A 15,322-nucleotide genomic window follows, 5' to 3' on the forward strand; every position below is an offset into this window, starting at 1 on the left:
TAACAGTGTGTTAAATTCCTCAAAAGTGAATTTGTTGTTTAAGGCCACTTTTATGAAGTGGCTTTTAAAGCTATTTACTCCCGCTTCCCATAGTACTCCCATGTGTGGAGCTCCTGCTGGTATGAAATGCCAATTTAATGCCTGATGGGAATATTTTGACAGGGTTTGGTTTCCTGCATCGGCAAGAAATTCCTTAAATTCAGTTTTTAATGCACGTGATGCACCGACAAAGTTTGTTCCATTGTCCGAATAAATGTTTCGTGGACATCCTCGTCTAGCTACGAGTCTTGAAAGAGCGGCTAGAAATGAGTAAGTGCTCAAATCACTAGTGGCTTCTAAAAGTATGGCCTTAGTAGAAAAGCAAACGAACAGACAAACGTAACCCTTTGAGGTACGACACCCGCGCCCACTGTAACTCTTAATATCGAAAGGCCCTGCGAAATCTACCCCTGTATTGGTAAATGCACGCGAAAAGGTGGTGCGTTCTTGGGGTAGAATTCCCATGAGCTTATTTTGAGATCGTTTCTTGAAGATCGTGCAGATCTTACAATTATGAATTACGGATCGTATCATGGTCTTAACTTTTGGTATCCAGTATTGCGTTCTAATGATGCGCAGCATTAATTGGTTTTCACCATGGAGAGACATTTCATGGACAAACTGAACATAAAGACGTGTAAACCTACAATTGTACGGATGTATTATGGGATGGCGTTCAGATTCGATAGTATCTAAGGATGCACCAAGTCCTCCACCCGTTTTCACTACTTCGTCTTCATCAAGATATGGAGTGAGCGAAAGTATTTCGCTTTTAGATCCAATTGGTGTTTTGGATTGCAAACTTGAAATTTCTGATCCGTAATATTGCTTCTGAGCAAGTTTTATTAAACGAGTTGTTGTAGTTTTAATTCCATCTGAGGAAATTAAATAAGATTCAGGTTGGCTACAATCTTTCGTTTTAGAATGCGTTCTATGAAAAAACCTGGGTATATATGAGATAACTCTTAAAGCCCTAAGAAGATTTGAAAACCTATCGAGAATATCATTAATATTGCTTGAAATTGCGGTAGCATGTACTTGCACGCGTTTTTCTTCAATATTCGTGGTAAAATCCAAATCTTGTGTTGGCCACTTTTCCTTTTCTTCTTGGAGCCAAGAAGGACCCTGCCACCGCAGAGAATTGTTGACTAAATCCTCGGCTAGTATTCCTCTACAGGCTAAATCTGCTGGATTTGTAGCTGAATCCACGTGATACCACGATGAACTTCCAACTTTGTCGACGATTTTTGTAATTCGATGCGCAACGAAAGTTGACCATGAGCACGGAGGTTTTCGTATCCAGGGCAGCACGATTGTCGAATCTGTTCACAGGTGAATGTTTTGTTGACCTAAATCAAGGTTAGCGCAGATAGATTCGGTTATTTCCGCTAATAATACAGCTCCGCAAAGTTCCAGTCGAGGAAGTGAGATGGTTTTGACTGGAGCTACTCTTGTTTTTGCCAAAAGCAGATTCACAAATATGTCGTCGTTGGTTTCCACTCTCAAATACACGGCTGCCCCATACGCTTTCTCAGAATCCGTTGATTTCGACCTTTTCTGTTGGAGAAAAGGATACCCATCGCGGTATTCGTATTTTGTCGATCTCCTTGTACGTATTGGTAAAATGTTTCCACCTGTCTAATGTTGAAGACGAAACGGTTTCATCCCAGCCAGTACCCTGTAACCAGATATTTTGCATAATCATTTTCGCCACGGTAATTGTTGGAGCTAACCACCCTAATGGATCAAAGAGTTTTGCGATAGTAGATAGTATCGCTCTTTTTGTTGCTATGAAGTAAAACTGATCGGAATGAGCATTCCACCTAATACCGAGCGCCTTTACACTACTTGAATCATCAAATTCTAAGTAATCTTCGCTCAGTAGATGAGCTTTGGGAATACCCTGTAATATTTCACTGGAATTTGAAGTCCATTTTCGTAATGGAAAACCAGCTGAAATTAAAACCCCTCTTGCTCTGATCGCAGATGCTATAGTATGCCCTCCCGAAAGAACGTCGTCGACATACATATTTTTTCGTAGGATATTTCAGCCGATTGGATGAGATTTTTCGGAATCATCAGCCAGGTTAAGTAATGTCCTTATTGCTAGATAAGGAGCACAATTTATACCAAATGTCACCGTTTTGAGCTCATACAGACTGATTTGATCATCTGGACTTGAGCGGAAAACTATTCTTTGGTATCTTGTATGATTATCGTCTACTAGGATTTGCCTATACATCTTCTCAATATCGCTATTGAAGACGTATCTGAAAAGTCGCCAGCGAAGAATTAATGTTGGTAGATCAGCCTGAAGCACAGGACCAGGAAAAAGAACACCGTTCAGGCTGACACCATTTGAAGAGCGTGAAGAAGCATTGAAAACAACTCTAACTTTGGTAGAGATGCGTTCTTCCTTTATTACTGCATGATGTGGTAAATAGTAATTATCGACTGCATTGGCCGATTGAATTGAATTTAATTTTGACATATGCCCCATATCGTATTTTAGTATGACTCTATTGTACTCTTTCTGTAAATCGAAATTTTTTCTAAGCCGGGTTTCATTTTTATAGAATTGAGAGCACGCTATTCTGAATGATGGACCTAGATTTATCTCTCCTGGGAATTCTGACCTGAACGGAAGCGCCACAATGTATCTTCCGTCAGAATTCCGCTGCGTTGTACGTTGATACAATTCCTCACAAAATGTATCTTCTAATGTGGAGGCTTTAGCTTTCGGCGTGTCTTCGAGCTCCCAAAATGACCTTAGCTGCTTGTCTAAAGCCACTTCATTGTAAAAGGATACCCGATTATGATTGGTTGGACTGGCTGCATCAGCACGACCAGTCAGTATCCAACCAAAGACAGTTTCTTGAGCTAAAAGAGTGCTAAGAATATTTTTTTTAATACCGTCTAATATGATTTGCGGATAAATATCCCCGTCCTGAACAAGATCAACTGGCTCATTCACGAAGAGACATTTATCCGCAAGCACGAGATCAGGGAATGCTTGATGTGTTAGTGCACTAACATCGCATGTTGGCAAATTACCTGTCAAATGTGGTAGAACTAGAACTAAAGCGTCAATATAAATTAGTGGGTCAACTGGGGACCGCAACTGAATCGCGCATGTCTCTTTTACCTGCGCAGAAACTGAATTATTGATGCCCGAAACTTGAGCATGCATCTTTCGAGTTGGCAGGTTGATTATTCGTCTGATTCTTTCAGTGATAAAAGAGAATTCAGATCCCGAATCTATGAGAGCCCTGGCCGAAAAATCTGTACCATTATAATGAATGGTGACGCGAGCTGTACCTAGTAAAACACCTTTACTGGTATTAATGAAATTAGATTTTACTGTAGTTTTATCTTTCCGCTTTTTTTGTTTTGCAGATTCATTTTGAGATTGAGCTTGCTTTGAAGTGCACGGTTGCTCTTCCTATAAATCTGCAGAATTATTTGCCTGTGTAGGTTTTGCCTTACTTGTCTGTAAATGCAGAAGGGTATTATGTCTTAAATGGCAGTTGCTACAATTGTGCGCACTTGTGCATTTTGACACTGAATGCCCCGATGACAGGCAGTTTAGGCAGAAGTGATTTCTTTTTACGAAAGCAAGTCTTTCATACGTGTTCAAATTTTTGAACTTTGAACACGCATACATTTTGTGATCATTGCTTTGACACATTTTACAAGTGCCTTTAGCTACACTTGCTTGGAAAGCGCCAAGTTTCTTTGGGGGATGTTTAGAGGTCTGCTTTGAGTTTTGTACCTTTTGAGGTTTTGTACTCTTTGTACCTCTTAAACCGGAGACTGATTCTAACGTTTGAAAACGATTTGTCAGGAATCGGTCCATGTCCGCCCACTTGGAAGTTACTGTCGTTGTTGTTGTTGTTGTTGTTGTAGTGATAAGGTTGCTCCCCGAAGGCTTTGGGGAGTGTTATCGATGTGATGGTCCTTTGCCGGATAAAGATCCGGTACGCTCCGGTACCACAGCACCATTAAGGTGCTAGCCCGACCATCTCGGGAACGATTTATGTGGCCACATTAAACCTTCAGGCCATTCCCCCCTCCCCACCCCCAAGTTCCATGAGGAGCTTGTGGTCGCCAGAGCCTCGTCTGTTAGTGAAACAGGATTCGCCGCGGATAGGTGAGGTTGAAAATTGGGTTCGGATAAGCTATATATTGCGCTGGCAACCTGAAGGGTTGCGTTACACAACCCCTTGAATCTGGTATTTTAGTCGCCTCTTACGACAGGCATACCTACCGCGGGTATATTCTGATCCCCTAACCCGCTGGGGCCGGAAGTTACTGTCTTGCAGAGCTGTAAAATGATTCAATCAATACAGTTATAAATCAAGACTGATTCATTTTACAAATATGTTTGGTTCAATTCAAATATATAAGCCAAGTTTGAATGCGATTTCATGTTTTCCATTCAAAAATTCCGTTAGTGACTGGAAAAAAAGCATTCAGCTTGATTGTGAGTGCATCGAGAGCACTCCCACTCACGAGTGATTGCAAAATTTGACTGCAATCACCTTTTCATTCAGTTCCATTGAAATATCCACTTGCAGGGTTGATACTTTCGTACTTTTAATGGTTAACATACCTGTGATTGGTTTGAAGTTGTTAAAATAGTTATAAGTAACCGGACTGCCATATTTCATTTAAAACATTATGTTTGATTCTAAAAAGTTTTATTCGGTGGATTTTGCTTCAAATAAATTAAGCCCAATGAAATGTGCTTTAATTCCAATTGGAAGAAATCATACATACGAATTCCATAGTCAAAATTTTCAAAAAACTAAATTGAAATATAATATTACCTACAACAAAATAATATTTAGTCATAAGGTCCAAAATTGGCTTCCGTATTCAATAACTACGGTGACTCTGACTCAATGTTTTGACATTTTGTATTTTAATAAAGTTCTTTACTGATTTCTAATAAATTAAGCATTATTTTTTAAGGAGGTTAATGGAAATCAATTGCCACTTAAAATGTGTATTTTATAAAGTACATTTCAATGGTGTTCTTGCAGTGAAAGTGTAGAAAAAGCATTTAAAAATTCGAAGCGGTAGTTGTAATGAAGCAATGCACAGTGTTTCATTATAGAACAAAGTCTAAACAAATTCGGGGTTATACGATACATAACATGAAAGTTTTGGAGTGTGCTACATTGGATGTGGAATAACTCTGAGGACCCACTATATATATGTTTATGTCAATATAATTATATTTTTAATACAGTGAGTTACACATGTGTTTAATTTTATGAATCGAAGGGAAAGCGAAAATTTTAGTTTAATTTACGACTTACAAAAAATGTTTATTGGAGTGACCGATTAACAACGTCAGGCGAAATTCGTCTATTTTCATCCTCCAATACATTTTATTACTGTTGTAAATTTTATAAGTAGGTTTCAAGGGACCACTTTAGCTAACCGGCATTCATTATTAATTATTATGGAATTCGTATTTATTTTTGTTCGTGTTAACATACATCATGTGTAAAAATTGCCTCTAGAATGAATTTGTGATACTAACGATTGTACAAAAAACCATCGATGTTGTTGTAGCAGTGCTTCGCCCCATCCAGCAGGTGCGACCACTCAAAAATTGTCACCAATATCCTTTGACGGGAGTCCTAGGAAACTTGCAGTTTTAACAGGGATGGATATAGTGAAAGGGGTGTTAGAGGCGTTGGTTCCACATTGCAGTTAAAGAGATAGTTAGTGTCATGTGGGGACAGGTTGCAGGCAGGACATACATTTTGTATGTCGCGGTAGATTCTGAATAGGTAAGAGTTTAACCTGTTACAGTATCCAGATCGAACTTGAGCTAGAGTGGCGCGCGTCTCCCTAGCGATATTGTTTCCTCTTCTGCGACTTCAGGATATTTATCTTTAAGAAAGGGGTTGGCCGGGAAATTTCTGGCATAGAGGTCCGACGACTTTTTTTTAGATATCCCTGAGGACCTGTTTATGTTTTTCTTCTACATACGTCTGAGTTCTCAGGTGCCGTATTTCGTCATAGTATTTGCATAGATGATTTCTTAAACCCCTGGAAGGCGGGGCCTCTTTAATCCGTTGTCTGTTGGGTTGCCCAGGTTTCTGGTATTCAGCAGACACTGTTTATTCAGCATTTTGTTTCTCTCCCTAACAACGATTCTGAAATTCAGTGTTTTGACAGGCCTGTAAATTCTTCCACTGAGTATCCTTTACGCTTGGTGACCGTATCGGGGAGGCGTAGCATGCAAGCGGCCGGTCAACTGCTTTGTAAGTGGTAATGAGCGTCTCTTTATACCTACCCCAAGTGCTACCGGCAAGAGATTTGAGGACTTTATTACGGCTCTGAATTAAAGTACAATTGCGGATGCATTTTCGCGATTCACACTCAGTATTTTCGGGTGTAAGACTGTCGGTAGCGTGACGCCATCTGCGTGGATGTCCAATACGGTCGACATTTGCCGTGTCCATGTTGTAAATAAGGTCACCGATGATTTGGTCTGTGACAATGACAGGCTTCGCGAGGCGAAAAAAATGGAGAGATCAGGGAGGTAGTTCTTCATTTTATTACATAGCTCATCGATGATTGGGCCGGGATCTGTAGCCATTATTGTGAATTCGTCGGCGGAGGATACAATGGTAACTCCTTCTGGTGGCGAAAGGAGCTTCTATATGTAGAAGTTTGTTGTTTAATTCTTCTTGGTTTAGATGCTGCGTTCCTGAATTGCACCGATGCTTACCTACCACATAATTTGCGTTGCACCTTTTGAGACTTGGAGGAAGGGAAACTTTTTGAGAGTTTTGATTAATCTATGTTCTTCGATGGTTTCGAAACAAAAAATAAACCGTCAATACTAACGATTGTTACAAGTTACAAAGTTCCACCTTCCACCATTTTGATCTACTACAAGCTGTTTTTTATTTTTCATATTTGTCGAATTTCCTACACTGTGATAGCAGGAGAACGGTCATGTTTTTTTACTGTCAAAACCAAAACAAAAAATTAAATATAAAAAATTTTAATTATTTTACAACCCAATAAGCATTTTTATCAATGTTAATTTAGAATTCATTTGAGAGCTAACCTTATTCTTAAATCTCCCACGTTATTTAGTTTTCAAGTACACCTAAAATCACAGTAACACCAATTTTACACAGAAGTTTAAAGGAACAACAATTTAACTTTTTAAATATAACGTTTTTAACAAAAAATAGTTAAAAGAGAAAGCACTTCGAATATAATCAAAATAAAATGCATACTCAAATTTTCAAAAATATTTCACCCAACCAAATATGTTTAAATTTTTTAAAAAGCCATATTATCTTGTGCCGCAAACTCTTTAGAAATAATAATTTGCATTTTCTTGGTTCTTTTATGAATTTTATTAATTATATAATGAATTTTTAAATGAATATGTTGTAACATTAACTATGAAATCCGAAACTCCAAGAAAACCGACTATATTTTTGTATCTAAAAGCCTTCCAATAAAGCAATAATGAAATAATAATTTTGATGTTGTATTGAAGCTTTGTTCCAAATAGAAAGTACCTTTAAAAATCATTTCAATCAATTAATATTATTGAGGCAATCTTTTTCAAATTCTCTATTTGTGGAGTAAGTCCTTTTAGATGGATTTTTTCACAAACTGTATTTTCTCTCGAAAGTGTTCGCACAACAGTGCGCGTACTTATATATACATTCAAGACACTATGATAGAGTTCTGTGGGTACACACTTCCATTTGCAATAAAAGCAACTGCATTAAATTCCAGTGATGTCGCTTCACTGGTTAAGGATGTAAAAAATTTAGTTGGATTTAGTTAACACTTCAGCAATAACAAGTTTAGCAGCTATTCGAAGTTTCAGTAATGTGAATTTAGCGGTCAAGGAGTTAAGCGATATGGAAATACATTCTTTAGGGGAAGTGCCACATCCCCTTTCCCAATCCCGACAGTTTTTCTAAAATGTTATAGTAGTGATGTTTTTCATCTAGTTTCCAGGTATTATTACCCTCGCATCATTGCCTTCAGAGATATTTTTTAAACGGTGCGCCCAAAAACAGTGCTGAACAATTTGCGTCTGGGGTTCTAATCATTAAAAATTTAAGTGCTATTAGATTGGGTAAGTTTTTACTTTATACAAACTATATATGTATTTCTATTCTGGATATCTTGGGCAATATAATAAATAATGATGATAAAAATTTTGTTTATAGAGGTTTAAAATATTTGTAGTGTTTTAACTGACATTATCTGAATAAAAAATAGAAGTCAGGGGGATCCTGTAAATTTGTAATAAACATGTTTATAATAAAAAAAGCTTTTTTGTTAGTGTTTTATTATAAAATCCATAACTGGTTGGGTCCTGGCGTCTACAAAAAAATCTTAAAAAATGCAGGAATTTTTGTTTTTTTGCAAATAAGTATATCCTTCAAAAAAATTTCGATTTCTAATTTTGAAACCTCTCCCAACATTCTTGGAGGTATTTTAGCATTCGACCGCCAATGTGATTTTCTCGTATTCTGCTATTGCAGTTGACGATAGGATTGTATATAAATGTGTATGCAAAGTGGCCTACAATAGATCGGCCAAAGTTCAAATATTTTCCGAAATGCTCGTATCTAATGTTTCTTAAACAAAAAACAAGCTGCAAATTAATGTTTGAGTTAACTTTCTGAACGGCGGACACCGTGGTGTGATGGTAGCGTGCCCCGCCTACCACACCGTATGCCCTGGGTTCACACCCCGGGCAAAGCAACATCAAAAATTTTAGAAATAAGGTTTTTCAATTAGAAGAAAATTTTTCTAAGCGGGATCGCCCCTCGGCAGTGTTTGGCAAGCGCTCCGAATGTATTTCTGCCATGAAAAGCTCTCAGTGAAAACTCATCTGCCTTGCAGATGCCGTTCGGAGTCGGCATAAAACATGTAGGTCCCGTCCGGCCAATTTGTAGGGAAAATCAAGAGGAGCACGACGCAAATTGGAAGAGAAGCTCGGTCAAAAACCTCTTCGAAGGTTATCGCGCCTTACATTTATTTTATTTTTTAACTTTCTGAACAAGTTTTTTCTCAAATGATGTAAAAGACAGATAATAAAATTGAGAATTAACATTTTCTTTCTTTCAGATATTTTGTTGCATTATTTATTGGGGAAAAAGAAGTTAGTATGAAAGACAGGAATGTTCAACCTGCCGAAAATAATACTTTTTTCTGTTTTACACTGCGCTTTTTCAAATTGTCATGTTTAACGCTATTGAGCAAGTTGTTTCAACTATTCTTATCTTATAGAATGTCATAAACATTTTTTAATAAATTTTTAAATTTCATCTTTCATAAAAAGGAAATTAATTTTTTCGTACTATTTTAGGGAGTATTTGAGCATTTTTGTAGCAAGTGATTGGTACTGAATGCATGACTTCACACACCAAAAATGTGAAATCACCTGAGTGCACTCATTGATTTCAGTATATTTATTTCTGCAGTTTGATTTAGCATTCTTTTCAATTGCATGCGGCGCTGAATGAAATCCTTATTTCTCAGCATGATTGCAGAATTAAAAAAATTAAAGCATAATTCTCTTATGAAGAAAAAATTGTGAAATACTGATTGTAGAAAAGCTCTAATTTCAAAAAGCAAATGATTTCATTCGTCAACAGCTCTGCTGTCTTGTTTTCTACGGACTGTTTCCATAGCGAAAGGGTCACATCCGGAAGCTTAGTTGAACATAAATATGTAATAATTGGATCCCAATTAGATATGTCAATATGATGACTTGCTAACGAGGATATGCAATTATTTATGTCCCTTTGTAACCTTTTGATTGAATTACCGCATTCAATTTCGACTGATTGAAGGTTGAAAAGAATCTTTAATTGGGTGTTGACTAATATTCTCTTATTTTCATACCTGTCGCACAAATTTTTCCAAGCTATATCAAAACGATCATTCGTCAATTCGCATTTCTTAACGATTTCTCTGGCTTCACCTTGGGTTTTTTGTATGAGATAATATAATTTTTGTACTGGCGACAGGCTTTTATTTAGAATATAAATGGCCGTGAACATGTCACGAAAAGTTGGCCATGAAAAATAATCACCTTTGAATATATCAGTATCACAAGGTGCTAAATGCAAATTGCGTGGCGTGAAGGCAGCATCGTTTTCCTTCTCCGCCTTCTCAAGTTTTTCTGCCAGGTCATTTATTTTTGTCATACATCGCACAAAAACAGTATAGCACGAATTATTTTTTTTTTCTAATTGCCGTAACATTCTTCTCAGATATATTTTCTGATTGTAGTAACGCATCAACAGCTTCTTTAGCTTTTTCCAACATCGATTTCAACTCCTGCTGCTGAATTTTCAGCGAATTTTTGGAGTGTTCGCTAGTGGCTATGCTTAAAAATTCGATGTCGAACTCAATAATTGTGTCAACTAAGCGGTTATATGCTTCCATATTGAAAATTAAAAAAATCTAAACAATTGATTTTTCAAAAAAAAAAATTACGTACACCGAGACAGAATCTGTGGAATTACCCAATTTGCTAATATAAAAATTAGAAAACGCTTTCCACCAACAAAAAGAACCCAACAAATTGAATACAATTCTAATAAATTTACAGTAAAATTTCGTATGCAAAATATTTATTTTGAAACAAATAAAACTCAAATTTAATAATTTTCAGAGTAAAAAACCAGTGGACTGTATGAAATATATATATATACATATAAATATATGTGTTAAAACCAAAAGTACCTGCTCGCCAACCAACTATGTGCTTGTGTGTATGTATATATGTATAGCACAGTATTTATTTAAATCAAACGCAAGTGAAAAAACTGAGCAAAGTTGGAGGAAAATGTTCCGTCCACTAAATAAATGCTCAAATTAAATAGTTTGTTTTAAAAAATGAATTGGATGTAAAAGCTGAGTGGTTTCTGCGAAATTAATTTTTCTTAAATTCAACTGTGATGAACCAAACCCAAAAATGAGGTTAATTACACATTACAGTGTTGTTGTTGTGGGCTGTTAATAACAGAGAAGTGCACGTCATATAAATGTAAATCGAATTAATTAAATTTTGAAAAATTACTTGCACTTTCCTATTAAAATATTCCCAAACACTGTTTGTACAAATATTTGTGTGCGATAATGCTACGCTGAAGACCCATAAGCCGTGTCAAACATCATTTACCGTCGCCGGCAAGCAATACTTGATGGTCAAATGGGCTATTTGTACAAGAAAACTTTGTATTTTATTTTTCACAAAATCACTCGCGCACTTTCCACTTTCACTAATTTATATTTAAATTGTGCACACTGAATAACCACGTACCTTTTTATAATTTGTATAATTTCCAAACTGATGAAATCAATATGAAGTTCTTGTTGCTTGTGGCACAAATAAATCTCCCCAAATCAAATACCAAGTACTATAATTGTTGATGGAATTCACGACGTGTTAGTCCTCGCAAAAATGAAAATCCGCTGCTATTGGCACGCAATATAATATTTAAACATTGTGAGTTGTTGGTTCGCAAAATCCGCTTCTTTAATAACATATAAACAGTGGAATTGATGTGGTTCGCAAAATGGTCGCTGGATGAAAAAACGGTTTTAGCACGAATGTCTTGGCCGGTCCGCAGCTCAGGGATGGTGCCGGTCAAGATATAGTGCCGAAAAGAAGACAATTTTGGTATTAGAATTTTAATTTAAATATAAATATCTTTATTCGAAATAAAGATTAAGTACAGTAATTAACTAATACATATATTTGTAGGTTACCTTTATGATGATTCTAGAATCGCCGGTGGGATACGTCCGTACACGTTGATGTTAAAAATCCAAGAAGCACAATAACAGAATTTGTTAAGCCCGCTTGCCAGTCGAACTGTTTATTTATTCCTGCGATGTGTGGTTGCATGGTTAGCATAAACGGTTTGACTGGCTCTGTTAAAAAATATAAAGCGAATGCGAGGGCGACCCAATATGTTTTAGAGTTTCGGCTGTTGGCCTAAACAGTGACAAAGGAACAAAAGGAGAAAAAAATTCCGTTACGTGGCACACGGATCGAAAAAATTAGATAATAATTTGGAAATTTGAAACCGGGTTTTAAGTAACCTCGATGAGCTATAGGCTAAAAATTTAGAGGTTAATTCAGAGGTCGATGACAGCCGATGCCACAATACAAAGTTTCGCTAGATGGCGCACGGACTGAGATATGTGACCCTGCCTATGAAAAGGTGGCTTATGACTCAAAAAAGAAATTGCGAGAAACAGCTGTTAGAGATACACAATGCATTTCTTCAGTTTCTTAGTAGTTTTCTTTTTTTTTTAGTCATAAGCCACCTTTTCATAGGCCGGGTCACATACATATATAGAAAAATCAAACGGAACGGAGGGAATTTTGGGATTGATTTTTATGTATGTTCTCATTGAGCTACAACTGTAAAACTACTTAGATATGTTAAGACACCGAGAAAATATAAGAAAAGGAGAAAATGAAAATAAAATAAAACAATTTTAAGCACTTCCTTTATACAAAAATCAGCGAAAAATGTCTGCTTATATAAAGACATATTCTTGCTAAACTTTGTTTTTTAAATTTTGACATAAGAATTGCAAAAATATTTATGAGAAGTAAAAATATAAAGGTGGAGGGCAAATTACTTGGATTGGAAAGTTGGTAGGAAAGGAGATATTATTAGTCAATCATATATACAACTACATTCAGGAATAAAAACAGGTTTATCATCACTTAGATAATGTTTAGGAGACCCATCTAGCATCATTTTTATAGAAGACTTGTGGTGAATAACTCTGTACAAAACGGGTTGTGCTTAATAGCGGAGACACGCGCCTCTGCTGGTCATAGTGTATAACCTATAGCTGAATCGGTTGCTATGAATAGTGGATACACACGCTTTTCGGTCATAGAAATGGAGAATAGTGTGGAGATAAAATGGAGAGATGAACCGCGAATGCAGTTGTATATACGTGTAAAAAAACACAGTAATTGTTAAATGTATTCCGAATGCCAGAAAAGTTAAGGAGAAAACAAGATAAAATTTAGAATTCCCGAGAACATTATTGCAAAAAACCTTTCCATCTAAATTTTCCACCTCCATGACTTTGTACCAAAAGTCATGGAAGTTGTACTGCTAATTTTATGGCTTATATATTTTACCATAACCGAGATTTTCAGGGAGGTATTTAAACTCATTTCGGTGGATAGGTAATTAAATATCCCGAGTTAGACATATGCACATGATTCCAAATGCAGTCACTTGATCAATGATCGGGTTATGCTTGGAGAATGTCATCTTATCCTGAAGCTCGATCTAGTTCGATTTAATTTTAATTTAGAAAAACACCGACAAAAATTGTTTGGAAAACTTTTTTTTAATACTATAAAAAATCAGATAACTGCAATACACTTTTTTAAACTTAAAACAAAAAATAACAATGCGGTAGCTATAGTTTTAAAGAAATGACGATTTGAATGAACTCTGTTAATGGGTAAATCTACTTACCGATTATTATACTGAAGAACTGTTCAGTAATACTGAGCGCCACATTTTCATATAGAAAATAAGTAAGCTTAACCTTGAAACCGTTTATAATGTTGAGCGTATTGACATCAGAGGTGGCATCTTGACTAAATATCTTCCTTAGCCAATTAATAACAGTTTCGTTAAGCCACTGCAATTACATTAAGAATAAAGGTGTGAGGAGCTTTTTTATGTGTATTTTTCAATGGATTTGTAGTATAAAAACAAATTTTATTCACAAAATGTATTAGCCGGACAAAATCTGTACGCACATTTATAGCACTGTTCCGCTCTTCGAAATCGAAAATAAATGAAATAAAAATAGTATCTTAACTAAGCCTTGGGTCCTGTCTTTCAGTGCGAAATTAATTTACCTAAAGTTTAACATTGCCACTTTATCTTCTGAAACTGAGAGAAGCAGTGAAATTTTATGTAAACGGCCAAACTGGCAAGCTTTAACTGAAGCTTACAATCGCACTGAAAACCTGCCGCTAACCATCACAAATTGCAAGGCACCTTTGCCTACTTTCACTATAGCTAATATTAGTTAAAATTGATAAACCAGGTCTAACGATACAAGGGCCAGGCTTTGGACTTAAAAAATAAAAAACATTTTCAGAGTGAGCTCACTCAATTGAGGTTTGTTATTAATATTTCACAACATGAAACAACGAAACACAAAATAATCAAAAGTAATGTCTGGCATTGAAAGAATGCCCTTCCGCCGCATTTACCATGTAAAGTAGGAAAAATTGACTCAAAATCAAATTTCTCAGCACCCAACACCTAAGAGTAATCGAACAAAAAACGCTTGAAAGGCCAACTTTTTGCCAATATGAGAAAAATCAGATATTGATAAACACTCCAAAACTAAACATTGAAAAACATTTTAAATAAATCATTTATATTTTTTGCAGTTTTTTATTAGTAAAAATGAAATAAACTTTTTTTCCTAAAGCTTGGGATTGAAGATTTTGAGTTGCTGAACTCGAATATGTACATATTTTCAATGAAAACGTTGCTCGAATTCAAACAAAAACTAAAATACAAAAATTTATTTTTAACAATAATTATACGTCGTTTATTTTTACGTTGCTTGATAATTATGAACAATAAACATTTGTTCAAATATGCCAGGAAGGCAATTGGGATAAGTATACAACAACAACTAAGGCATGTCGTGGCTGAATGCGTTTGTAACATTTCGACCATAGTAGGAGTGCGGGTTCGAATCCCATTCCCGGGAGAAAAGGCTTTGAAGAGATTTAAAAGATATAATCGAAACAGCTGTCGTCTTGTCCGTCCTGATGTCACATTGTTTAAAATTTTCCCAAATTATTAAATAAAATATTTGTTTCGTTGGCAATAAAAAAATGATTTAAATTTTTTTCTGTGTTCTTAATAGTATTCTTTTACAAAGGTGTTGTGCGAGTCAATATTTTTGTAAGGAAGGCGCGCAATGATTCTGCGATTATTGGTGTAATTTGCTTGATCGATTTTCTTATGGGTTGGCCATAGCACGAGCGGCATGCGACCATATTTTCCAAAACAGTTAATTCATGCGTTTAAAAAAAAAATAAATAAATGTAAGGCGCGATAACCTCCGAAGAGATCTAAGGCCGAGCTTCTCTTCCAATTTGCGTCGTGCTCCTCTTGATTTTTCCCTACAAATTGGCCGGACGGGACCTACATGTTTTATGCCGACTCCGAACGGCATCTGCAAGGCA

General features: G+C 36.1%; 1 protein-coding gene across 3 annotated transcripts in view; it reads right to left on the reverse strand.

The window, feature by feature from the left end:
* Nucleotides 1-15,322, reverse strand: part of mr (anaphase promoting complex subunit morula) — a 724,830-nt gene that overhangs the window by 511,958 nt on the left and 197,550 nt on the right. For all 3 annotated transcript variants that reach the window (XM_067772925.1, XM_067772924.1, XM_067772926.1), the window contains one exon: nucleotides 13,578-13,746. In XM_067772925.1, coding sequence (XP_067629026.1) covers nucleotides 13,578-13,746 — 169 coding nt within the window. The remainder of the gene's footprint in view (nucleotides 1-13,577; nucleotides 13,747-15,322) is intronic.

Source organism: Eurosta solidaginis, chromosome 3 (assembly GCF_040869045.1).
Source record: "Eurosta solidaginis isolate ZX-2024a chromosome 3, ASM4086904v1, whole genome shotgun sequence".
Lineage (NCBI taxonomy): Eukaryota > Metazoa > Arthropoda > Insecta > Diptera > Tephritidae > Eurosta > Eurosta solidaginis.